This window comes from Dipodomys merriami, unplaced genomic scaffold (assembly GCF_024711535.1).
Source record: "Dipodomys merriami isolate MVZ:Mamm:240054 unplaced genomic scaffold, mDipMer1.0.p SCAF_24, whole genome shotgun sequence".
In the NCBI taxonomy this organism is placed as follows: domain Eukaryota; kingdom Metazoa; phylum Chordata; class Mammalia; order Rodentia; family Heteromyidae; genus Dipodomys; species Dipodomys merriami.
The window spans coordinates 25,256,745-25,284,104 of record NW_027203826.1 but is presented as its reverse complement, the minus strand read 5'-3'; the positions used below and the strand labels follow the sequence as shown (position 1 = coordinate 25,284,104).

General features: G+C 42.3%; 1 protein-coding gene across 1 annotated transcript in view; it reads right to left on the bottom strand.

Moving 5' to 3' along the window:
- Positions 1-9,095: 9,095 nt before the first annotated feature.
- Fbn2 (fibrillin 2) overlaps positions 9,096-27,360 on the bottom strand; it is a 199,608-nt gene continuing 181,343 nt past the window's right edge. Inside the window, exons 58-65 of the mRNA XM_070034133.1 lie at positions 26,474-26,599; positions 25,077-25,199; positions 22,972-23,088; positions 22,336-22,464; positions 20,327-20,446; positions 13,818-14,049; positions 12,446-12,617; positions 9,096-11,040 (exon numbers count right to left, since the gene is read on the bottom strand). Coding sequence (XP_069890234.1) covers positions 10,663-11,040; positions 12,446-12,617; positions 13,818-14,049; positions 20,327-20,446; positions 22,336-22,464; positions 22,972-23,088; positions 25,077-25,199; positions 26,474-26,599 — 1,397 coding nt within the window. The 3' untranslated portion in view covers positions 9,096-10,662. The remainder of the gene's footprint in view (positions 11,041-12,445; positions 12,618-13,817; positions 14,050-20,326; positions 20,447-22,335; positions 22,465-22,971; positions 23,089-25,076; positions 25,200-26,473; positions 26,600-27,360) is intronic.

Genomic DNA, 27,360 nt, shown 5'->3' with positions numbered 1-27,360 from the left:
GACCCTGGCTTAGTTATTCATAACCATAGGGAACACAGGAGATGAGGCTGGTCATTCAAGCAGCCGCCCATTTATAGCCTATCTGTGGGTCCTTGGTCCCATGCTGGGACTACTGAACCCTCTCTCCCTCCTTGAAATCCCAGAGAGAGAGGAGATCATTAGTTGGAGAATTCTTACTCTGATAATAAAAGTGCTTGGTTATAAGGGAATGGAGTGTCTCAGAGAACTCTGAGAACACTAAGTAAGGGGACTAGGCTTGGGAAAAGGACTGGTCCATTCCTGTGATCTCGATCTGGACTTGAGACCTAACTCAGGAGGGGCCTGTCCCTTCGGCGAATGCAAGCGTTATTGTCTGTTCTTGCATGACTCTGCTCAAGATTCCAGTTCCAGGGCCATCCATACACAGTGGCCATCTACTGCTGTGGTAGGCTATGTGCTGAAATGGAAACGATGTGGAGAGGGGCATGGGCCCTGTGTGAGGACGACGCACAGTTCATGAAGTGTTCCACACTGTTATGCAACTCTAAACGATGGCGCCAGTAAGATGGCAAGCAGAGGCTGGGTATGATCCAAGCGTGCGCGCATGTGTGCGTGTGTGTGCGCACGCTCTATATTGATCCATCCATCTATCTATCTATCTATCTATCTATCTATCTATCTATCTATCTATCTATCTATCTATCTATCTATCTATCTATCTATCTATCTGTCTATCTATATGAAAAAAGCATAATGAGACCCATAGAAAAGCATTGTAAAGGAGAGGGGAGAAGGGGAAGAAGAGAAAGGTAATACAGTAGGTGAATTTGGTCCGAGTACATTCCGTGCATGTGTTTGCAGCTCACCACGAAACCCCTTGTTTATGTAACTTTCGCATAGCATAGGAGGCGGTCATGGTAGGCAGGATTCTGAGTTTTTGGTTTGCTTTTCTCAAAGGCTTCCCTCCTCCCACACTACCATACTACCTCCAGGTCAAATTACACGCACTTTATTCTATTAGTCCTTTTACACAGTGAATAGGAATATCTATGATTGGAGGTTGTGGGAAGGAGACCATTTGATTTCATTCGTACAATATTCTCATGCGACTGCTGGAATGCTGTTTCATTTGGACAGCCCGGCTCCCGGCTTCAGTGCTTCTCCACGCTCGTTTCTCCCACGTGCTCTGACAGCCCTTGCTCCATCTTCCTATAATTATTTTTATTTCTATTCTTCCTATTTCTATTCCGATTCCTATTTCCAGTTTCTTCCCAGGGCTGGCTTCATGGCCCCTTCTCCTCTTCCTTTGAATCTTTTGATTAGCATGTAATTGTTCAAAGGAGTTTCTTGGTGATTTTTCCATACATATTTACAATGTGCTTTGAACACATTTACAGTCTCTATTCCTCTACTTCTATTTCTTACTTCTTCATATATATTATATAATACATATTGAATACATATATGGTACTGGGATTTGTACTTGGGGCCTTGCACATTTTCTTACTCAGCTAGCACACTATTACTTAAATCGTGAGCCACGACTCTAGCCCTGCCTTTTGCTGGTTATTTTGGAGATGGAGTCTAGTGAACTTTTCTACTCAGGCTGGCCTTAAACTGCTATCCTCTAAATCTCAGCTGCCTCCTAGCTAGGAATTCATTTGTGAGCAATTAGTACCAGCTATTCCTTTTTAAAGATCATTTTTAAATGTGTTTCATTATGAGATTTTCGTATGAGCAGATAATGTAGTTGAAATATTTTTTCTGCCATCGCTCTCAGTTATCCCATTTCCCTGTTCTTCTCCCCTTTTTTGTCTTATTTTTTTCTTTTTTGATCTAATTTCTATACTTGTCCTTCTGACCCTGGCTTAATGTGAAAATCTCCAGTTCGATTCATTTTTCCTGCTTAGAATCTAGTTTCACTCTTCTTTATGGCTGAATAATACTCCATTGTGCCTATATACCACAAAGTATAGCTAAACAGAATCCTTTCTAAAAGAAGAGGAGATCCCTCCCCAATCTCACAAAGCTGCTGAAAGGATCTCATTAAACTCCTCACCATGAAACCAACCATTCCCTGGACAGAATCCAACTCCCCACGATGGCTCAAGAGGCCTGTTCCACAGATCCGGCCCTCTCCCTCTCTTCCCATAGCGCCTGAACCCTCTCCAGCCCTGGCTTGGTGAAGATCAGCACAGGGACTAACACACAGCCAGGCTCCGCAGAGGTGATGCTTACAAGCATCCAGGGCCTCACAATCCACCGCACAGGAGCAGGTGCCCCTCTGTGCGGGGAAGCCGCGGGTAGATCAGGAGGTGGGAGGAAGAATGGGATGGAAACACAAGGCAGTTTACACACCATGAGGCTGCTTGGCTGGCACAGCTTCAGGAGCTGCTTGTTCACAGCTCTCTGGCATTTCCATCACACCCGAAGCAGTCGTTACCTGAGCAAGGCTGCTTCATGATCGCGTTCCTTATAGTTTTGCTCTAAAAGTCACAGAAAGCATTTTTTTGGGTCTGTTTTCCTTTGGAAAATGTCCGCACTACATCTTGACATTTAAGCTGCGGGTGACGAATGTGAGCCAGTCTAATCTAGTAATGGCTTTTTTAAGGCTCGTAGCAAAAAGAAAAAAAAAAAAGACAATTAGGCAACACAAGCAACTAGTGTACTTTTCTCAAATAGCCTTAGTAAAACAAATGCCTATGTGTTTCTGAAAACTTGGCAAGTCTGGTTTAAATAAAATGTTTAACTCCTTGAAAGCCTAAGGCTCGCGTGTTCATTTAAAGAGGTAGTAAGGGATTCATTCGGGTGGGGTCCACGCTGCAGCAGCCAATGTCCTGGCATTTCAATGCACACAGCAGTCTCTGGTTAGAAGAGCCTGGGAGCAGTTACTCGGAGGGGGTGTGTGTGGGGGAAACAAAACCAAGAGCCCTGCTTCCACAGTGCTTGGAAAACATTTTTGGATTTAGCAGGAGCCAGAGCTCTGGGAACTGGCCTATACCCTCAGGGTTTGAAGACATCCAAATAGGCTTACCAAGTAGAGGAAGGATGCACAGCACTAAATGGCAACCAGGACACCAGGTTCTGGTCTCTTTCATGAAAACTGACATTGTCTTATAACTGAGGTGTCTTGTAAGTCTGGGCCTCAGTTTCCTCATTTGTAAATATGAGTTTGTTTGTAAAGGCCTTTCTTTTTCTTTTTCCTTGTCCTTTCCTTTCAGTCCCTTTTCTCTTCAGTTTCTGTTTCTTGGTCTCTGTCTCTGTCTCTCTCTGTCTCTGTCTCTCTGTTTCTGTCTCTGTCTCTCTCTCTCTCTGCAGTCCAGGATTGTGAACTTTGGATCCTCCGGCCTCATCCTCCAGAGTGCTGGGATTCCAAGTGTGAGCTCTTTAGCTCAGCCTTTCCCTCACGTTGTTCTGGAGCTCATGGATGTGTGTGCTCCTACCCTTCAGTGGCAGGAGCCGCAGGGGCTCTGGTCTCTTGGTAGAGTCCGGTGTAGCACCACGTGAGAACTGTGAACGCTGGGGACATTAAACTTCTAAAGATACCTGGAGGTGCATAACATTCAGGAGAGTCAATCTGGATCCCATTATTGTGAATACCACCCTGACATGCAACAGGTAGGCGGAGGTCTTCTAGTGGAGATTACAGGCTGGTGGGAAGAGGAGGAGGAAGCGCAGACGGCCTTGAGTTCTTGCTGAATGTGGCTCAGGCAGTGTTGCCTGTCCTACCTCATTACTTCTCCCAGCTGCTCTGCAATAGATGACCCTAGGAATGAAACCAAGGCTCATTTTTTCAAGGACAATGAGAGCTGAAAACACAGAGTCCTTATTAAGCAAGAAAACCACAGATTTGTATTTATTTGGTAAAGCAACCATGCATAAAATTCTTTAAAAATGGAATAGGAAATTCAGTATTAAAAGCAGGCGCGGCTGGGCTGGATGGAATGCATAGATGTAGACACTCTCACTTCCTGTGGATTGGCACTGAGTCTCCATCTTTGCTCCTATGTCTTTAGAAGTAAAGGTTCCTGATGTTTCCACTTGAACTTTGAAGCAGATTTAAGGAAATGGAAAGATATTCCAGGCTCCTGGATTGGAAGGATTAATACGATGAAAATGGCAATACTGCCCAGAGCAATTTATAAATTATACAATATCCATCAAAATCCCATCAACTTTCTTCAAAGAAATAGGGAAAGCAACCTGAAAATTCAGACAGAATAATAAAAGACCCCGCATAGAAAAAGCAATCCTTAGCAGGAAGAATGGTGCTGGAGGAATATCAATACCAAACTTCAAACTCGATTACAAAGCTGTAGTAATTAAAACAGCTTGGTACTGGCACAAGAACAGGCCTGTGGACCAATAGAATAGAAGACCTAGAAATGAATCCACAAGACCTGTAGACACCTAATATTTGATAACGGAGCCAAAAACACAGGTTGGAAGAAAGACAGCCTGTCAACAAATGGTGCTGACAAAATTGACTATACATGTGCAAAAAACTGAAGCTAGATCCTTATATATTACCCTGCACCGAAATCAACTCTAAACGAATCAAAGACCTCAATGTAAGGCCACGAGAATGTTGCAGGAAGGGATAGAGGAAACACTAGGGCTCGTAGGCATGGGTTGAAACTTCCTAAATAAAGATCCAGAATCATAAATCAAAGAAAGACTGGATAAATGGGATGACATCAAACTGAAGAGTTTCTGCATGGCAAAGGACATAGCTAGCAAGATAAACAGAACGCCCACAGACTGGGAGGAGAAGATATGTTATCAGGTATGCATGCATAAGATAATGGCCTCATATCTGAAATATACTTATAGCTCAAAAAATTGAACGCCTCTAAAAAAAACCCTCAAAGAAACAACAACACATTTAATGAATGGACTGAAGACTTAAAGAGAGACTTTTAGAAGAAGAAGTAAGAATGGCCAATAGACACATGAAGAAATGTTCATCATCTCTGGCCATAAAGGAAATGTAAACAAAACAACATTGTGATTCTACCTCACCCCAGTTAGAATGGCCATCATCAAGGAAACTAACAACAGATGCTGGCAGAAATGTGGCCAAAAGGGAATGCTACTACACTGCTTATGGGAATGTAAATATGGGACTGTTCAACCACTAGGAAAAGCAAAAGACTAAACAGAGAGTTTCCCTATGACTCAACTAATCCTCTCCTGGGCATTTATCCAACAGACCACAAATAAGGCCACACTAAAGCTACCAGCACAATCATGTTCCTTGCAGCATTGTTTACCATAGCCAAGCTATGAAATCAACCCAGATGCCCCTCAGTAGACAAATGGATGAAGAAAATATTAAATGTATACATATATGTATATACATATACACATACATGTGTGCATATGTATACCTATATATATATGTGTATATATACATATATATAATGGAATGTAACTCTTCCATAGAATGATACTGTACCATTCATAAGGAAATGGAAAGACTTGGAAATAATTATATTAAGTGAGGAAAGCCAGACCCGAAGAAACATAGGTTGCATCATTTCCTTCATTTGTTGGAACTAGAAAGTGTCTATAAATCTACAAGTAAACACACTAGATAGTGAAAGAAAAAAAGCACACTTGGGCATGATAAATCATACAGGTTTCTAGACATTCACACAGTGAGATCAAAGGAGGATATTTTAAGGAGAGGGACACAAAGTCTTAATAGCTATGTACATATGTTCATATGAAATAATATTTATTGAAATGAACTCCAAGAAATGATTTATTTTTCTTTGTTTCTGTTTTTGTTTTCTTTACCTTTTGTGTTGTTTATAAGGCGACACAGAAATGGTTGGGCAAAGGGTGAACAAATGCAGCAGTGGTACTCACTAAACACTATGTTGAAAATGAACTACACAACTTGGAAGGGGTTGGGAGCGGAAAATCTGGAAGAAAGTGAGGGAAGGGGTGACAGTGTTAAAAAAAGAAATGTACCCTTTATCTGACGTATGTAACTGTTACCACTCTGTGCATCACCTTTACAATAACAATAAAAACCCTTTTGTTATACTCTACTTTTCCCCAGTAGGTTTGTCCTTAAACGATTTCCAGTAATTCCATCAGTTTCAAGGTATGCAATTTTCTCCAGTGACTTTGGAACAAAAAAGAAATTGTTTGAATAAATTATGCAAAAATCCTCTTCTGGATGATTGTAAGTCAGGTATACAAATAAGTTAAAGCACCATGTGAAGGAGCAAATGGAATTCGTTGAAGAGATGGGGGATTTTTCTGATTTCCAGTCTTTTTTTGTGTGTGTGTGGGGGGGGGTACTCGTGGTGGGGTTTGGACTCAGGGCCTGATCTTTTTTCACTTAACGCTATCACTCTACCACTTGAGCCACACCTCCACTTCTGTCATTGTTGGTGGCTCATTGAAGGTAAGCGTTTCATGGATTCTCTTGCCCAAGCTGGCTTTGAACCATAATCCTCAGATTGCAGCCTCTTGCAGAGCTATGATTACAGGTGTGAGCCACAGGTGTCCAGTTATTTTTTTTAAGTAGTTTTTAAATTGTCTGTCAATCATTGTACCGAGGTGTTGGAACTCAACATTAGTTTGTGAGTGCATTTCATCTTGATGAACGTCTCCCCTTCTGTCATTCCCTCATCTCTACCAACACTTCAGTTTACCATTTTCCCATACGTACATTGATTACTGACTGCAGTTGCCAGTCCTTCCTCTCCACTCTATTCTTGAGGAACATGCATATTACTGAGTTACTATAGATCAGTAATTGCTGATTGCTGATGAGTCATAGTTCAGTAATACTATTTCTGATATTACTGATGAGTAGATAAAATGGCCATTTTTGCACTTCTAATGTGGCCAAATATCGAGCGTCACACATTTGAATGCATGAATTAACTTCTTTTCTGCAGTTCTGAAGGACTCACCTAGATGGTGGGCTGTAATTTCTAGTTGTATTCCTACTTTTATCCTCAGCTACTCATTCCTTGAGCCACAAAAGGCAAAATTAAGCCTGAACAGTATTTGGAAGAGAAAAAAATATATGAATTACCCTGTTTGATACTACTCGATCTTGAAAAACGGCAACATTTGAATTTAGTGTCACTTTAATTTTACTTTGTAGTGTTCCTGTGCAAACACAACCACTATTCATCTTCCATGAGCAGCTACATCAAAAGGTACCAAACAGGGCTAAAGCTGTAATGGATCCCATTTAAATTTTAAAGAGAATGTCATTTGAAGACCATTATTATGAATACACCTGACATTAAATTTGTTCTGTCTCTGGGATTTTATATTTTGCTTCTGCAAGAATTTCTTTCTTTAATTTAACTAATTTCTCAGACAACTGGGACATAGTTTCATCAGCAGTGAGTTATCAGAAAGACCTGGATCAATCATGGCCATCAACATTTACAATAGGAGAATGGATTAGAGCCACCAGAGATTCTCCCCTGGAATGTTCCTCCTAGATAAGAGCATTGTAAAGTTTAATTACACCTTCCAGTGTAAAGCACCTCATGAGCTGGTTAATCATAAAGTAAAACTTTTGTTGCCCAGATCCAAGTTTGATTCCAGGTAATTTCATGTTACAATGATTACACTGTGCTATTAATAGATGCCAGATGAACTTGAGTTTGCACACTGAGTTTGTAAGGATGTTCCAGGTAAGTGCTTTTTATTCCATGTAGCTAATTTCTGGCTGGGAAAGAACAATTTTAGATCCATCATAATCTTTCCTATATTCTTATTTCTTGGACAAAAAATGTAAATGCAAATTATTTGTGTGTGTATGGGTGGTGGGTGGATACTGGGGCTTGAACTCAAGACCTTATACTCTTGGATTTTTTTTTTTGCTCAAGGTTGGCACTATACCACTTGAGCCATACTCCCATTTCCAGCTTTTTACTGGTAAACTGGAAATAAAACTCTCAGAGTTTTCTACCAGGGCTGGCTTTGAACTATGATGCTTAAGACCTCAGCCTCCTGAGTAGAATTACAAGCATGGCTGAGCATACAAATAATTAACTTGTAAGACATTTTTGTGTTCATTTCAGTAATGTATCAAGACTTCATTGAAAAAGAAGTAACTTGTTTTTTTTGTTTGTTTTTTATTTTTGTCAGTCATGAGGCTTGAACTCAAGGCCTGGGCGGACATTGTCCTTGAGCTCTTCAGCTCAAGGCTAGTGCTCTACCACTTTGAGCCACAGCTCCACTTCTGGTTTTTGAGTGGTTAATTGGAGACAAGAGGCTCATGGAGACTTTTCTGGCCAGGCTGGCTCAAACCATGATCCTCAGATCTCAGCTCAAGTAGATAGAATGACAGGTATGAGGCACCAGTGCCAGAGCTAAGAAGTAACTTGTTAATATAGCAATGCAGAGATTAAAAACAACAACTGGTTTTGGAAGATGTCATTTGAATTGGAATTATGCCTCCTATGACTTTTGCTTAATTAAGAAAATTTCTATCTTAAAATGTTGTTAAGTATGGTGGCTCGGTCCTGTCATTCCACATACGTGTAAAGTGGAGACTGGGAGGCGAGCTGGGGAAATAGTTCACAAGATCCCATCTCATCTAATACAATAGGTCCGTGTCCATTATTCTAGACGAGTGGGAAGGATAAATAGGAGGATCTGCAGTCCAGGCTGGCCCGGGGGGGGGGGGGGAAGGACACAAGACCCCATATGAAAATAACAAAAGCACAAAGCATGGCTCAAGGGTACAATGCCTGCCTAGCAAGGACAAGGCCCCAAACCCCAGGGACAGAAAGAGAAGATTCTCTACCGTTACATTGCAATGCTTCACTGCCTTCAATGCTTCAGGATGCTTTAAACACCATTGCTTCCAAAAGTGGACCTGTGGAAGGAGTGATGAAAATTCTCTGTGGTCACTAGAAAGATGGAGCTCGGGAAGCTCAGAATATACGCAGAAGCAAACATCACGCAGGGCTACTCGATGGTAGCTATGCAAATCGTGTTCATTGGTCGTCGGCTCCTGCTTATGGCTCCTTGTTTTCCCATATTTGATAACACTGCTTTTCATCTGATATAGACATAACAGGGGTTGTCATCTCATCAAACTCTTAAGCCAGGAAAATTACCCCAAAATAAGTTTTATTGCAAGGAAAGTGTCATATTTGATACACAGACCTATAAAACCAAAATCAAAAACCATTGTTTTTTTCCTCACGAACACTTGATTACAAATTTACAGTTTCTCTCCTTTTTTTTAATTATAAAATGAAACAAAACAGAAAGAGTCTAAAACAATAGTTGTAACTAGGCACTAATCTTTGGTGAGCCCAGGCGTGAGGAACGGTGGGGGTCTGTGTGTGTTCTGGCCAGTCAGAGGAGGTGGGCTCAGCGGCCCGGCGGCGGCTTGTTGAGGAGAGAACACGGAGACGCGCTCTTTATTCACACCCCCTGGTTCAATAGCTCTTTAAATGACTAAAGCAAAAACTAAACGTTAGTTCATGGTACAAACATCTTTCATACACAATAAGCTATGATAAGAAGAAGGCATATGGTGTATAACTACAGTATTAATGAAAATTCTACAAAAATTGGATTTATAACAAACAACAACAACAACAACACAACAACATATACTCCTTGGCTGCGCTGCATGATTTGTTTGCACATATGGCAATCCTGAAATAGCTTGAACAGAAATAAATGCACCATTAATCTAAGACAGCACCAAACGCTACGGAGCGCCAGGTGTTCCCGCTCACGGGAGAGCTGGCGGTTCTCCAGTTGCCTAGGGGACCACAAGTGCGCAGCACCCGCTGGGTAGGAATGAGGTGGTGTGGGTAGCACAAGTGGTTCCTTGAGGTTGAAGAGGAGATACAGTACAGTCTGGCTTCCAATGCTAATGAGCAGTCAAGGTATTTTGCTACAGTGGTTGTACTTCATCTTCCTTTGCCCGGTGTATCTGGTGATGTCAAACAGTGTCACAAGGAGCTCTTCCAGTTTGGATCTCCTTTGTACAGGCTCTAAGGACGTTGTGTCTCTTTTGGATTACTGATCACCTCACCCGCTCGGTGCTCTCAGGCTTTCTTTAAAGTAGCCAGGTGTGCACCAGTTGGATGAACTGGCAGAAAAAAAAAAATAGGAAACTTTTCTTGAATCTACTGAATTTTCTTTTTAAAGCACCTCTAAAAGAAATAGCTCAAATTTATAAATCTAAGGAAAACCAAGCGAGTTTCCCTTTTTGTTTACATAGTTTTGTTCATTTCTCCATATATTACTGCATTAAAAATAAATAAACATCTATATTTTTTTTAAACTAGCAACTATAGCAAAATACCCAAAGTGTGACGGACTGCGAACTGGGGGGCCGGGGGGGGGGGGAGGGGAAGCTCACATTATTCTGTGCATTTAGTGCCATATGCTGATCGCTTGAACATTTAGGTTTTTTTCTAATATATTTTAAAATGAAGTTATAGAAAAAAAAAATACAGTAACTACGATTGCCTTTGTAACTCAAATCTTTGGCCACACCAGAGTCTAAATGATCCCTCCCCGGGAAGGTCAACATTCCAGCGTCTGACATAGGGAGGGGAGAAACAAGTCTTTTTTTTTCCCCCCCTCTACAGAATGAAGTCTCTGGCTTTGCAAATGTTTCCGAAGACGGGCTGCGCTGAGCTGGGCTGGGCGCAAGTCTGTGGCGGGCTAGTAGAGCTGGATGTGCAGGCGCATCCTCAGAGCCTCTCCGAGCTCCCCGAGGAGGAAGTAGTCATCCTTACTGCCGCCCTCCACGTTCTTGAGCTCCTTCTTCCGGTGCAGCGGGACGCTGCTCACCTCCAGCGTGTACACGCCGGGCGGCAGCTTCTTCTTGGCCGTGTGAAGGTAGCTGAGCCCGTTCCTTTGGTGCAGCCGGAAGATGCCATCGTCGTTGCCTTGGGAGATGACGTAGCGGATGTGGTTGTTGAGCGGCTCGATGGCCGGCATGAGTTCCAAGATGTGCTCCTTAGAGCCGAGGTCAGAGAGGTTGAATTTCATGTTGACGGGGTTGTCTATGTCCACGCTCTCCAGGCTGATCTCTCCAGCCTGGGGAAGGAAAGCACAGGGATGGGTGACCTGGGGTGGGGGGTGGGGGGTGGGGGGCGACAGCTACAGCGACAGGTTGTGGCTTTCCACCGCTCTGGCATGCTGCACTAGTTGTGTTGTGGCTGTGAACGAGGCTACCGCCAATCCCTGACAGCCCGGAGCAAAGGCTGCAGGCACAGAGGATGCCCTGGCCATTCTCCACGCCCTCTCACTTGGCCTTAATGGGATCAAAGTTACAGCACCAAGACTGGAACCGCCATTCACATTTCAGCCTTTGTGGATGCGTTGATGATGGCATGCTTATTTGAACATAGACTTCTTGTTAAAGACAGTTCAGGAAATAAGTGGATTTTTTCCCCCCCTGGAGTCTGAATGAGAAGGGCCATTGTAAAAACAGCAGGGCTCACAAGCTGTGGAGGGTTTCGTGCTGAAGGCTTGGCTCTAGTTCCTAAGACACTTAAATGACGAGTTTACTAAGGGCCTGACAATACCCAGAGGGAGCGATCATCTGCACAGTCCTCAGGGATCTGGCTCGAACCAGCTTTGGGAAGATCATAATGAAAACCCTTTGTACAAAAAGTATATGTAAGGAAAGAGTGTAGAAAAAAAGCCAGAGGAAGGGTCCAGAAAATCTACGGACTTAAGAGAGATGCTGCTAGTAAAAGACAAGTTAAAAGAAAGCAATGAACCCATCACACTTCGCGCGGGTGCCTGCTAGGGAAGGATGTGGGCTATGGTAGCCTGTAAGCACCCATTAGTGTTCAGGAGGCATTATGTTCCAAGCACCACGATGGGAGGATTTTTATGAGCAGAATGTCTGGATCTGTGGTTTTGAGGACTTGATGGATAACTCAATTGTCATCGCTAAATAGCAGTTGGATACCACGGTCTACTTAAAGTAAATGTAACATTGATTTTTTTTCCCCTTTGTCTTTTGCGCCAATCCTGGGGCTTGAACTCAGGGCCTGGGTTCTTTGCTCAAGACTAGGGCTCTAACTCTTGAGCCACAGTTCCACTTCAGGCTTTTGGTAGTTCAGTAGAGACAAGAGTTTCAAAAGACTTTCCTGCCCAAGCTGACTTTGAACTACGATCCTTAGACTACAGCCTCCTGAGTAGCTAGGATTCTAGCTGTGAGCCACCAGTGCCAAGCTATATGGAGTTATTTTTATAAAACACAGAGGCTTTTTGGTTAAAGAGGTCTAGTCATGCAAATAAGGAAGGTTTCTGAGGCCCAGAAAACTGAAGCAAATTGTCAACTGACCTAGGGTTTTTGGTGGAATATTCTCAGTAATGTTAATGGAGTTTATCAGCGGATTTGCAGATGGAGCTAGCTACCCGGAGGTTGAGACTCCATCAACTGCATTGTATGGCCCATCTATAGGATGGGCTCTTGCGGGCTACTCACGGCTGTGGGCTCGGCGTGCTGGATGCTCCTCTTCTGCCTGCCGTCTTTCTTGGAGTAGCCATTGATTTTGCATTCGTAGCATGCTTCTGGGGACAGAGCATTTTCCTCGTCTACCTCCGCATCCAGGGACAGGTACTGCCCTTTGTTGAACCCCATTCCTGAGACACAGTGGCTGTGAACAAGAAGCAGAGTGGTAGAGCAACAACTTCAGAAATAAGGAACCAACAAAGCAAATTCTGAGTTTATACTCATAAACACGTAATATTCTCTATGTTTTTTTTTTTTTTTTTAATTTTAAATCCTCAGTATGGGAGCTTTCTGCTCTTGTTTTCAAACAGCGGAATTCTTCTAAGAGCTCACCCTGAGATTCGCCAGCTCCCAATCCGAGTAGAGGGAAGCACTTTTGGGTAGTAGACTCAAGGAGGAACAAGCAGGTATATGTTTCCCAAAAGAATGGTAAGCCTGTTTGTTTGCTGCTCAAAAACAACAACAAAAATCCCATGCTTTAAAAATTGAGCTTTCTGAGTTCCTATCTCGGTTAGTAAAAGCGCCAGTGAATTGGCTCTAAGTGACTCCTATTGGATCCAACCCCTTGTGCTGAACGATGGCGCAGCCACCCAACGCCCGCCTCACACACTGCTCTCTGTCAGCGAGGATGGCCTCCACCTCTCATTTCTTTGTGCTGCTGGGCACTGCTGTCTCCAGGGAAGGGGTGAGGCCAGGCTCAGGTCACCATGGACAAGACATAAGAACCCCGAGCGGAGGCGCCCTGAGTCCTGTGGAGATGGGCCGCTGCCCGTGGTACCACGGGAAGGGCAGGGCCGATGGGCACAGTCAGCAGCGTCCAGTCCTCGGGGCCGCTGGGCCAGCGGCTGCCATCCGGAGGGGGCAGCCCCACTCCACGGCGGGGCATTGTGTATTTCAGTGCAGCTCTCCTTGCGCAGCGCAGGGGAGGAAACGCCAGGCCGCTCACACACACAGCCTCGGTGCCTTCCCCCAGCTCCAAGGGGGCACTTCTGCCTCTTGAGTATGTGGTTTTTTTGTTTGTTTGTTTGTTTGTTTGCCAGTTCTAACGAGCTTTCACTCTGGGCCTGGGCACTGTCCCTGCGCTCTTTTCGCTCAAGGCCAGCGCTCTACCCCTTGAACCACAGCTTCACTTCTGGCTTTTTTGGTAAATTAATTGGAGATAATGAGTCTCGCAGACTTTCCTGCCCAGGCTGGCTTTGAACCGAGATCCTCAGATCTCAGCCTCCTGAGTAGCTAGGATGACAGACATGAGCCACAGGGTGGCTGGCTTGGCCTACTGGGTTTTGGCTGCCTTCTCTGCCATGGTAGCATCAGGGAGGGAGGGAGGCTGGCTGGGCTCGCTTACCCCTGTCCCACCCGATAGTACCCGGGCGGGCAGCCACAGAGGTAGCCCCCTTCTGTGTTGGAGCAGCCGTAATTGCAGGGGTTCTTGGAGGAGGAGCACTCGTTGACATCGTGGCAGGCACTGGAGAACTGGTCGAAGGAGAAGCCCGAGGGGCAGGCGCACTTGTAACTCCCCAGGGTGTTGTAGCAGGAGGCGGAGCCGCAGGCGCTGGGGTTGGAACATTCGTTCTCATCTGTGGAGATGGAGAGGGAAACGCTGGCATGAGGCGGGGATCCAGTGGTAGAAGAGCTATGGTTTCAAGGTACTTAGGATTTTGCAGGGAAGATAGCTTAGAACGCTGTTAAACCTTCACTCTTACGGTTGATTTAAAAGCATGTCGAAATCTGAAAAATTCTCTCAAATTATGGCTTCAAATCTTTTGTTTGTTTGTTTGTCCTGGGACTTGAACTCAGGGCCTGGGTGCTGTCCCTGAGCTTCTGTGCTCAAGGCTAATGCTTTACCACTTGATCCACAGATCTACTTCTGGAGTGTGTGTGTGTGTGTTGTGTTTAATTGGAGATGAGAGTCTCAAAGATTTCCTGCCTGGGCTGGCTTTGAACTGTGATCCTCGGATCTCAGCCTCCTGAGTAGCTAGGATGACAGGTGTGAGCCACCAGGGCATGGTGGCTTCAAATCTTTCACAAAAGCAGCCCTGTTTGTCCTTCCTTACTCTGTTGTGCTCACCCTGAGCCAGGGGAAGCCCTGGGGGCTGTTTGCCAAATGAATAATGTTTTTTTCATTCTCCTAAGGAAAGGTTATTCCATAAGCCTACCTCTCAGGCAGATCCAGAAAGAGGAGGTGAGGAACTGCCGAGGGAGGGGGAGGGGGCGCCATGCAGTGACTAGACCCAGCAGTAGGAACTCGGGGCCTCCCACCCTGCCCTGCTTTCCCGCTCACAGATGGCGCGCTACACAATTCGGGTCACACCTGCACTACCAGCCTTCTGCCAGTTAAGTAGAAATACGTCTTCTCAGATTTGTCTGCCCTGGCTGGCCTTGAATTGTGATCCTTAGATTTAGGCCTCCTGAGCAGCTGGGGCTGTAAGTGTGAGGCAGCAGGCCATGGCCTTTGTGGCCTCCTTGTGGAGGTTTTTTTTTTTTTTTTTTTTTAATGGTACGGGATCACTGAACTTACAGCCTTGCACACCTTAGACAGGTGTCCTACAACACTACATGAGTCATAACCCAGCCTTTTCTTTTTAAATCCCTGGTGAATTTTTTTTTTAATTGTGAAAATACTGTACAGAGGGGTTACAGTTACATGGGCAAGGTAGTGAGTACATTTCTTATCAAGCATTGTTGCCTCCTCCTTTGTTTCCCCTCCCATCCCTTCTCATCTCCCCACCCCCACTCCTACCCCCTACTCCCTCACCCCCCCAGGGCCGAAGTTGTAAACTGTTCACATGGGTTGGACATTTATGTCCTGACCGGGTGGGGACAGGATTCTTCCACTTGCTCCTCATGCAGTTGAGATGACATGTGCACACCTTCACATTCAGTTGGTGAGATGGGGAACTTTTTGCTCAGTCTGCCTCGGACTTTTTTTGCTCCTCATCTCTGCCTCCTGAGCAGCTACCATTACAAGCACGAGCCACTGTGCCTATCATCTTTTTTGTTTCTTTTTATTTTTTAAAATTTTACTTTATTGTAAAGATGCTGCACAGAGGGGTCGCAGTTACATGACTTAGGTAATGAGTCCATTTCTTGTTGAGCATTGTTACCCCTTCCCTTGTTCTTCTCCCCACGAACCCTTCCCTCCCCATCATGTCCCTCACTCCTTTCCCTCCAAAGTTGTCAAGTTCATTTCCAATGTAGTGTCTTGTGGGTATCATTGTTGCAATGGATCATCCTGTGTCCTTATTTCAGTGTTTTGTTATTCCCCTTACCCTCCCCAAATTAAGACAAATGTATATAGTAGATGCAAGGTACCAGAATCAAGTACAGTGCCAACAGGAGATATACCATAAGGGGAAGAACATACAAAAGAAACAAAAAAAATCACACAGTACATTAAAAACAACAACAACAAATAAAGACTTCTTGTGTCCATATCTTGGGATCCATTTCGCTTAGCATCATCTTATATGGTCATATGTACATAGCTCTTGAGTTTTTCTGCTGATCTGATAAAATTATCCTTGATGTATACTAATTATTGCAAATGAGGGAAACCATGGAACCTATATTTCTTTGGGTCTGGCTTACTTCACTTAACATGATTTATGCCTATAATCTTAAGAACAAAAAAAAATCTCACTTATCTGTATTTTCTTTCATTTGTGCTGGTACTGGGGTTTGAATGCAGGGCCTGGACACTGTCCCTCAGCTTTTTGTTCAAGGTTAGCACTCTACCACTTGTGCTACTTCTGTTTTTTTGGTGGTTAATTGGAAATAAAGTCTACGGACTCTCCTGCCAGGGCTGGCTTTAAACCTCAGCCCACAGATCTTAGCTTCCTGAGTAGCTGAGAACAGGAGTGAGACATTGGGGCCTGGCTTCGATCTGTACTTGTAGTAAATCTAGCAATTTCTCTTTCCTTACTTGTATATGCGAAGAAAGTAGGTAACAATTTAAAAACCATAAGGGGATATACAATGGAGCCTACTGTCGGTTTAGATCTACTACACTAAAAACTGAGTACAGTTTTAACTTCTTAAGCACGGAGTTGACATAGACTGTGCCTTCTGAGAGGTCTGCACCCAGCTGTCTGGTGACACACCGCTTGAACAAGCTTAATGATTCACACTATACTATTAAATGCCTGACAGAAGAAAATTATGGGTTATACTTGCAGTTGCTGGTAGCACAGATTCAAAGGCTGGCTCTGCTTTGAACTTTGGAGATTATAATTTTGCTCATTTGGTGTGTATATATATATATATATGTATATATATGTATATGTATGTATATATATATGATGTGGTTTGGCTCCTTTAGGCTTTGTTATAATCTCAATTTCACCCAGGGCACAGAACACATGTGTTGCATGGAATTCTTTCAACTCCTGTGACTGCATATGGATCGCAGTCTGTTTACCTAGTGTATGACAGGCACATATTTCAGGCCGTGTGGGCTTGCCAGTAGATGCACCCAGGCACACGCTAGCTACAGGGAGGGAAGAGCAGATCTGCAGTAGTTTAGGAGATGATGGAAGATGCAGATGGGGCCTCTCAGACAGGAAATTAAGCTTCACTGAGTAGTGGACAGAGGTTACTTGAAAGGGTAGGCATTACTAGGTACATTTCTAGATACCAAGAATAATTTCAGAATTAAATGACATCACTATAGGATTCATAGTCACCAAATATAAAATATGCTCTATTACCTAATATGTGAGAATTCTTTATGGCCTGGGGAGTAATTACACAAACTGTCAAAAATCTTGGCTACACAGAATGTAAATATAAGCATTATTATTTCTGTGTACAACAGACTTGGAATTCTGCCACAAGGGCTCATCTGCTTTTGTAATTAGATCTGACGTTCACACACGGTATTTCTTTCCTAACGGAGAATCTAAATTAATTTAAGGACATGGGCACACCACGAATACATGAATATATTCACTGCATTAAGTAGAAAAACTACCAGACAGAACTAATTAACTGAATAAATTGCCTTTAAACATACCACTGATGAGAATAATTTTATGCATGTCAAGTATTTTTGGAAACACCATGATATGTCTCCTAGTTATATGCTACAAATGTACAGCATGGTAAGATTTTGTGTACTTAGATAAATATGGACTTATTTCAGACTTACTTTGAATTGAATCCAACCTTATTAAACAATGCTTGAGTTATTTTGGAAAGGCTATGGAAGGAACTAGAAATTACTCACACTAAGTAACAAAAAATTTCCAAACTAAGTATTTTGCTACTTAGGCAAATGTTCATGTCCACACGAAGTCCATTTTGAATAATCATAGTATTTTCAAATGGCTGATAAAGCTATCTACATTTGCATATTCTGCATGCTAAAATTTTAAAAACTCTATGGCCACTGGTGTTAGTTTGGACTTAAAAGTTTGTTTGTTATGAAAAAACAATACTGATACTTTCAAATAAATTATATTTTTCTTGAGTTTCTGACAGTATTAATAACATTCTATATTTGTAATTTTGTGTATTTAAAAAGTCTAGTGCTTTGACTGATAATTCTGACCATTTACTAAAGAACTTGGATAAATCTGTCAGAAATATGTCTATTCTGTATTCCCCCTATTTATTCTAATACATTTTATATTAGCTAGTTGAGTGACTAAAGACATTCAGATAAAAAAAGTTTTTTATCTTTTAATTGACGTATATCTTTTGTAAAGTTGTTGCTTTTCTGAGTTTTCTGATGGGGTATTTACTTCTATTTCTGTTCTACATTTGAGTCAAATTCTAACTGTTACATATATATATATATATAAGCTAAAAAAGACAGCAATTTTACTATAGACCAGCTAGTTTCTTTAATAATACAGAACATAGTCTAGAATATTTTTAAAGTAAGCCCCTATTATGTCTACTCAGGTGTCTGCTACTTCAGGATTACCATAGAAGAGAAAGCTCATAAATTAACATTTGTAACTGGGGGTATCTGCTCCTGTGCTTTCCGTTTGGGGCTTATGTTTAATTTTTTTTTTTTTTTGGTCGGTTGTGAGGCTTGAACTCTGGGCTTGGGCGCTGTCTCTCAGCTCTTCAGCTCAAGGCTAGCGCTCTACCACATGAGCCACAGCACCACTTCTGGTTTTCTGGTGGTTTATTGGAGATAAGAATCGCATGGACTTTTCTGCCCTGGCTGGCTTTGAACTACGATTCTCAGATCTCAGCCTCCTGAGTAGCTAGGATTACAGGCGTGATCCACTGGCGCCTGGCTTGATTTTCTTTATTTTCTTTCCTTCCTTTCTTTCATTCTTTCGTTCGTCAGTTGGACCTGGGCACTGTCCCTCAGCTCTTCAGCTCAAGGTTAGCATTCTACTACTTGAGCCACAGCGCCACTTCTGACTTTTTCTGCTTATGTGGTGCTGAGGAATCAAACCCAGGCCTTCATGCATGCAAGGCAAGCACTTGATTTTCTAAGAGAAGGTCTCACTGTATTGGCCTAGGCTGCCACCAAATTCACAATTTTCTAGTCCCTGTTGCCTGAGTGCAGCAATTACAGCTGTGGCTCACCACACTCATTCAGCTTACGCTTAACTTTGTGATCACTCATTTGTTTCTGCATTTCCTCCTACAAGTCCACATATTTGGTATGGCAAAACATCTGCCTTGACCTAGCATAAGACCACGACAATGGCTGTAGTGTTACAATGGACAATGGTGGCTCAAACCTGTAATCCTAGATCCTCAGGAGGATCGGTAGGATCATGGTTTAAAGCCAGCCAGGAAGAAAAGTCCACAACATTCCATCTGCAAAAGCAAAAGGCTAGCTGGAAGTATGGCTCCAGCAGTAGAGCTGTAGCCTAGCAAGCAAGCCAACTGAGGGACGCAACCTCCCTGAGTTCAAACCCAGGTCTTGGCAAAAACAATAAAAACCAAAGTAAATAAGTGAGATCTACATCATAGTTAAGACTTTCACAGAGCAAATTTTCCTTCCTGTGAAATCTATCACAACTTTCTTCTCAGCTCACTGAACTACAGTGAGAAAGTTATTCTGCAAAGATTCCAAAGGATAAAAATCTGACTTTTTTTTTTTAAAGAGGATTACTGGAGTAGTGCGTCTTGGAGCGTGTGGAGTGGCTAAGTCATAACAAGGACATGGCGAGTGGCATTCTCGGCAGGTGCACTGTCCTCCTTCTGTTCAGCCAGGCAGGCTCTGACAGCAAGATGCGCAGGAGGTGTGCCTAGCAAGCACACTGAAACATAGCCAAGAAATCAGGCATAGTCTAAGTCAGACAGCTGGCTACTCAAGTAGAATAATGTTCTCTTTGATCAAAGAGCCCTTTCATGATTATTATTAATGTAAGGAATAGACGATGTGCATTTGTTGTGTCTCGTTATGTTTTCTACCTTAAAGACTTCATGTCCTTCAGTGAATCTGTGTGGCAGGGAGCACAGTGGACTGTGCTTATTAGGCCACTCTAGATTCCTTTAGATTTATAAAAAGTCCAAGCTCTCCCATTAGCCATACAAACAGCTAATCTTGGCAAAAAAGAAAAAACCAAATGAGATGATTCTTGACATTGGGTACTCTCTTTAAAAATCTGAAATTCGACCTAAGCAGCAATTTAAAATGATAAAAACACTAGTTCAGTTACCTTTAGGAACTTACACACTCATTTTTTTTTTACCACGAATATTTGCAAACACACACAAGTACAGAGACTAGAACCACCTCCCATCCAGCCCACCTGAAGTGCTGCTGTTTAAGCTGCAAGATTCAAAGGCTAGGTTGAAAGTTCAGCATCCCTGTTTGTTCACTTCATGCAGGGACAGTGTGAGGTGAGGAAAGCAGGGGCTGTGTGAACAGAAGAGACTCACCCACGCACTGGTTCCACTGGTAATGTTGGACATAGCCCTGCGGGCAGCCGCACCTGTACCCACCCAGGATATTCTGGCAGCCATGTTGGCACCTGTGGTTTCCGTCACATTCATCAACATCTGCAAAAGAAACCCCGGAAAAATCTTTACCTCCCCTTTCCTCTAAAACTTTTGCTTAAATCCATCCCAAACACAATCTTCAGAGCAAACAAATAAACAGGACATAGCACACTGAGAGACTGCGATTTTCTTCCAAGAACATGGTTATTAGTTATGAGATAAGACGCCACCTCATTCTTTGCTTTCCACTGGACCACGGCTCATCAGTGCCCTAAACAGCTTAATTCCAGCAAATCAACCGTGGAAACCACAAATGTTATGCATTTTGGGTTGATTCACTGCACATGGCATGATTTATTTGGTAAATTTTATGTGTGTGTGTGTGTGTGTGTGTGCACGCGCATTTGCATTATAGATTTCAGTGGACTCAAAAATGATCCACATGTAATCCTCATTTGGGGAAGGCAAAAGCCCTCAAAAGAGATCCAAAAGTATAATGGTTTTGTAGGCAACACATTTTTTATTACCATTCAGCATTAATTAGAAGCAAATGCCTTTTAGGTATTTGGATCCATTATTTTTAGACAAGATGTGGTATTTTTATGCACATGGAATAATTTCTTTGTTCTTATATGCATAACTGTTCTGGAAAGACAACTGAGGCTTTGAAATCTACTCAGGAAGACTGAAAAACAACTGGAATGTCTGACGTGTATATAACAAATTTACATGGATAATTAATAAATGGTATCTTATGTGAATGGTCACAAGCTGAACTTACACATGGCAAGCAGCTGTGGGTTCAGAAAACTTTCAGCGTCTCAATGATTTTAACAAAATATTAAAATAAAAAATTTTAAATAAAATTATTTGGCTGAAAGTAAGATACAATCGAACTCCTCTACTTCTTATAAAAAGCATAATAAAGCATTGGATCATATTTTTCTAGGAATAAATATTAAAAAGGATAGTTAAATCAATAAAACTAGCACTATGTGAAAATGTGAAGGGATATATTACAGTCTTAAAATTCTGGGCAGGGGGCTGGGAAGGTGGCTCAGTGGTCGAGCGCTTGCCTTGCATGCCAGAGGCCCTGGGTTCGATTCCTCAGCACCACATAAGAAAAAAGCCGGAAGTGGCACTGTGGCTCAAGTGGTAGAGCGCTAGCCTTGAGCTGAAGAGCTGAGGGACAGTGCCTAGGCCCAGAGTTCAGGCCCCATAACCGGAAATTAAAAAAAAATTAAAATTCTGGGCAGGGGTATTCTGTTAAAAAAATACCAGTCCTGATTCATTTGCATTATCATAGACCAGCATTTGCAATGTCAACATTAAACACTTATGTGGTATTTTATCAAGTGCAGGCAGATTCTTATTTTGTTCCCATTTAAATGGTCTATTGGATTTGGCATGAGGAAATACCTGCTATTGGAAAGAGTAGGAAAGTGCTCTTTGAGCAACGGGGAGAGAGGAAGGAGTTTCAGTTCACGGATCATACACAAGGCTGTCAGTCCTCCTCCTCCAGGGAGCCAGGACACGTTTTCAATTCCCTACCTTAAATGGTCCTCTTTCATACTTAACTTCCCCACATTCAGAAATCATAGAACAAAAGTCCAATTATCCTTATTTTCTTGTACACTCCCACTGTACTGCAAACCACGTTAGGCAAAGAATTCTTCACCATCTTCATTATTGGTAAACAGCTTCGTTATTTTAATGTTACCTCCGAAATGACAGAATTTGTTTCATCATCTTCAAGTTTGCATGTATGCCCAAAGAGAAATATGGAAACTTGCCAACAAAACTCCACTGCAAGATCCTGTTTTGACACATATTTTGTCTTATTTGTCTATCTTTCTTTTTTCAGGTCATCTCCAGGTCTCATTTAGAGGTTTGGAAGAACATATGCAGAGCTCCCTCTTAAATTAGGGATTCTGAGCAAATAAACTCACCTTCACAGTTGAGTCCGGTGGCATCGAGTGAGAAACCCCGTTGGCATTCACAGCTGAAGCTGCCAGGGGTGTTCTGGCAGATCCCCTTTGCTCCACAGAGAGAGGGCTGAGAGCCACATTCATTGTTGTCTAGCAAAGCACCAGGAGGAGGGAGTTAGGTTTCCCAGCATTTACCATGTGACTTAGCAGTTCACTACCCCCAGATGAACTGATACAGAAAGGCTCATGATGTACAAACAGCACCTTACAGAAACTGAAGCTACAGTGCACTCAACTTTGAAACTAGAAAGCATTTCAGTGTGACTGGAAGCATACTTTTAGGCGATACAGACTGAAAGTCTGGCTTTCAAAAATCTGTAGAACCTCAGCATGCCTTCATCACATTTACCTGAACACCATGACTCTACTCAGAAGGCAGCCATGGAGGCACTGTGCAGAATATGCCAACCATATAAATCAGGGGTCTCCATAGACCTTTATTTAAAAATGTGGGTATTGTTCTTAAGAATGTCCATATTACGAACAACTTTTTTAGACCAGTAGAAGAAATAACTGGCTCTAAACAAGAGTATGATTGTAAATACAACTTTTAGGCACCAAAGTTTGTTAAACTACCTGACTGCGGTTTTGTCTTACCAATACAAGCAGTGTGGTGCTGCGTGAAACCTGGGGGGCATTTGCAGGTGAACCCCCCCAGGGTGTTGACACAGAGGAACTGGCAGTTGTGCTGTTTCGTCTGACATTCATCAAGGTCTGAAATGAAAGACAAGCTCATGGACACCAGAGCTATACATCCAATCTCAGGGAGCAATAAAGCTCTCTCTCTCTCTCTTTTTCTCTTTCTCTCTCTCTCTCTCTCTCTCTCTCTCTCTCTCTCTCTCTCTCTCTCTCTCTCTCTCTCTCTCTCTCTGTCAGTACTGGGGCCTGAACTCAGGACCTGAGTGCTGTCTGTTAGCTTTTTTGCTCAAAGCTGCTGATACCACTTGTGCCACAGCTGTACCGCTGGCTTTCTGCTAGTTAATTGGAGATAAGTCTCATGGACTTTCCTGCTCAGGCTGGCTTCAAATCTTAATCCTCAGATCTCAGCTTCCTGAGTAGCTAGAATTCAAGGTGTGAGTCACCAGTACCTATCTATGCCTACACTGAAGCAGCATATATATGATGGGTGACTAGGGTAGAACAGCAAAGGGAATACCTACCAATGTTGTCTTAAAATATGAAAGGGAATGACTGAAACACTGCAAGTTCTACGAACGAGTCTCAAAATTAAAACCCACAAATTTAAAATTTTAGACTCAGTGTAGCACAGAACATGATCAGTCACTTAATCCTATTGCAGGAAGAAGTACATAACAAGACAGAATCTAGGTTCTAGCACAAATAACAAGTTTTCCATCCCAAATGAAAACACTATCATTTTTATCAGAAGAAGGAAAAACATAGTTTCTATAAATTTAGTCTTTAATGGTACTAATATTTGGGCTCTGCTAATAGAAAGCTCAAAAATTTGATTTTGGTGACTGAAACTTGCTTTGGGAAAATATATTAAAGGTTTATCATACCAAAAGGTTTAAGATACCGAAAAGACTAAAGTATTATTTTATGGATTAAAAAACTTAAGTTGCCCTCATAAACACTGCAAAATTAAATTTGCCCATACCAAGAATCTAAACATGTTCAAGCACTTGCTATTCATTACTGCATTTTTTTTGTCGGTTGTGGGGCTTGAACTCTGGGCCTGGGCGCTGTCCCTCAGCTCTTCAGCTCAAGGTTAGCGTTCTACCACTAGAGCCACAGTGCCACTTCTAGCTTTTTTTGCTTTTTGGTACTGAGGAATCAAACCCAGGGCCTCATGCATGTGAGACAAGCACTCTACCACTGAGCCACCTTCCCAGCCCCATTACTGCATTTTTATATGGCCTAGAAGTAAAACCATTTAACTTAGAATTATCTGTATTTAAACAATTTCTTCAGTCTATTAAATTTCACACTTTGATTTCTTTTAAAATCAAGTATGTGAGTTATTAAAAGAAATCTTCAAAGTATGAAATTGAATTTATTTTATCGATTAGATAACTTAAATTTTAATTAAGTATAATAATACTTTTAATACTATCAAAGCAAAAAAGAATTTAAATTTACATATCCATTTTCACATTTTTGTAGTGAGTGTGTAATAAAAGTGCCTAGCACAATAAAATCTTAAGTAATTGTCAGAAAAAATCGTATGTAGCAATTTAACTCTTCCTTTACAACACATTATTTTGTTGCTTCACTTTTGTTTTTAAAATGTTAGGTTGTTGGTGTGGGTACTGGTGGCTCATATCTGTAATCCCAGTTATGCCGAAGCTGAGGTCCCATCTCCAAAATAACCACCAAAGAAGGGAAGGAGTTGCATTGGTCAAGAAGCATTGCACTCATAAACTGACATGTTGAACTGAAACTGAAAGACAAACAGCAAGAACACACAACAACCAGAAAAACTCAGGGCTGGAGACGTGGCTCAAGCAGTAGATGTTTAAGCAAGTAACCCCACGCGTGCACACAAACACACACAAGTGAACTATCATGACTTGGTTTCTAACGATGTCTCCTCCAACAGGCAATCATCATTTTCTACAAATGATAAAATAGTCACAGGGAAGCTACATACAGATGATGAAGATGCACAAGATGTAATCCCTGATTATTTAATAGCTGATTCTGACAGAGGAGACCAAGGCTCAAGGCTCCTCCCTCACCTTTGCATGTCTTTGCATCCTCTTGCAGGACATATCCCCGAGGGCAGGAGCACTGGAAACTCCCCTCCGAGTTCTTGCAGATGAAGTTGCACGGTTTCGGGGACTGGGAACATTCATCAAGGTCTATGTAAAAGTGATGCGATGATTAAAGTTTTAGTTAAAAGAACAATCAGCCTCTCTCATCCCTCCGAATCCTCTCTTCTTTTTGTCTTTCCTTTACAGAGTAAAAGGGAATCCAGCCAGAGAGCAAAGATGCCCAGAACAATGTTCACTAAAGGAATGTACTGGTCGACGACATACTTTGTAGGTCATGTTACAATTAATGTAAATATTGTAATGCCTATGTTCCCATCTTCAGACTCTGACAGTGGGCTCTCTTACCCTGTCTTCTGGCTGGTTCTAATTTCAATTTCCCCTGCTCCTGCTCTGGCTGGTTAAGCCACTGGATGAAAAGTCACAGCTCATCCCCAGGCAGTCTCAGCACATTTTCCTCCCAGGTTCCAGCCAGAGGTGGTACAGACCCAGTGCCTTGCCTCACCCTGCACAGCATTCACACTTTCCAGCCAGTCCCTCTGCTGGGCCATCTCTGTACTGTCCTTGCTGGAATATGCCATCCCCTTCCTGCTAAGATTCTTGATTGAATAATACAATCTCCTTTTACAACATATCCTGGGCTGGACTCATGGTTAACAGTTTGTCACTCACACACCCATTCTATCTACAGAGTAAATGCTTATAAAGGGGCATGTTGGTTTTCTTAATCTTTTAATACTGGGTGTACCTGCTATTGAAATAGATGATTTAATGAAATTCAGATAAGGGGATAAAATATGGAGGAGATACTTTTTAAACTAACAAATACTTTGTAAAAGAATTCAAACAAGACCAGTTTCCTTCTTCCCAACCATAAAAGAATGATGTGGATGAGACAAGAAAAAAATTAAACAAGAAAAAGAAGCCAAAAAATAGTCAAAGGTCTCTGTACTGAACCTGTTCTATCAAACATAAATTTTAGATGATATTTTCTTGGTAGGCTCTGCACATGAAACAGTGAAAAATACATTCTGTTTATAGTCATAATCACAGTAAGAGCCCTTTTCCACCATCCCCCAAAATGAGGAGCACATTTGTAGTTTAAATGAAAATATAAACTACTAGAAATGTATTTTGTTAGATTTATGTTTTCCTTATTAGATATTTGCTGATGAACTAATTCTGCTTCTCATACGATAAGAACTGTGTTACCAAATTACCAAGAGGAGTGACATAATGTTGACAAAATGTATATTCCAAAGACCTGTAACAGAGACCACACTGACCCTAAGAGACTCATAGGAGACACAGTAGACAAGGTCCACATGGAAACATCTGGCCTTACCTACAGACACTGGCCTTACCTACACAGGACGTTCCACTGATGTCTGTGGTGTAGCCAACCTCGCAGAAGCATCGGAAGGAACCCATGGTATTAATGCACTGGCCGTTGGTGCACAGGTTTGGCATTACCTTACATTCATCAATATCTATGGACCAGGAAAACCAAAGATAAATGAAAAGTAGTATGTATGTGAAGTAAAAACGATAAGCAAGTAATTTCATTATTTAAGGAATGGCAACATAGCCAGGTGCCGGTGACTCACGCCTGTAATCCTAGCTACTCAGGAGGGTGAGATCTGAGGATCACAGTTCAAAGCCAGCCCGGGCAGGAAAGTCCGTGAAACTCTTATCTCCAATAAACCACCAGAAAACAGGAAGTGGCGCTGTAGCTTAAGTGGCAGAGCACTAGCCTTGAGCTGAAGAGCTGAGGGACAGCGCTCAGGCCCAGAGTTCAAGCCCCACAACCGACAAAAAAAAGAAAAAAAAAAGAAAAAAAGAATGGCAACATGAAAGAGAAAAGAAAATCCACAGTGATGGAAATAAAAAAGGGTAAATAAAATTAATTTTTGTATTAACTAAAGAAGTCCTTACTGAGTATAAATGATTACTTTTTGTGATCTAGAAAGCTATCTCTTTGAAGTGTAACTATTTTGGAGTCTGTGGTAGACTATTTGAAGAATAGCTGTGTGTGTGTGTGTGTGCGTGTGTGTGTGTGCGTGCGTGCGTGCGTGCGTGTGTGTGTGTGTGTGTGTGTGTGTGTGTGTGTGTGTGTGTGTGTCCCCGTCCCCTGGGGCTTGAACTCAGGGCCTAGGTGCTGTCCCTAAATGCTCTGCTCAAAGCTAGTGCTCTACCACTTGAGCTACAACTTCACTTCTGGCTTTTTCAGTGATTAATTGGAGATAAGAGT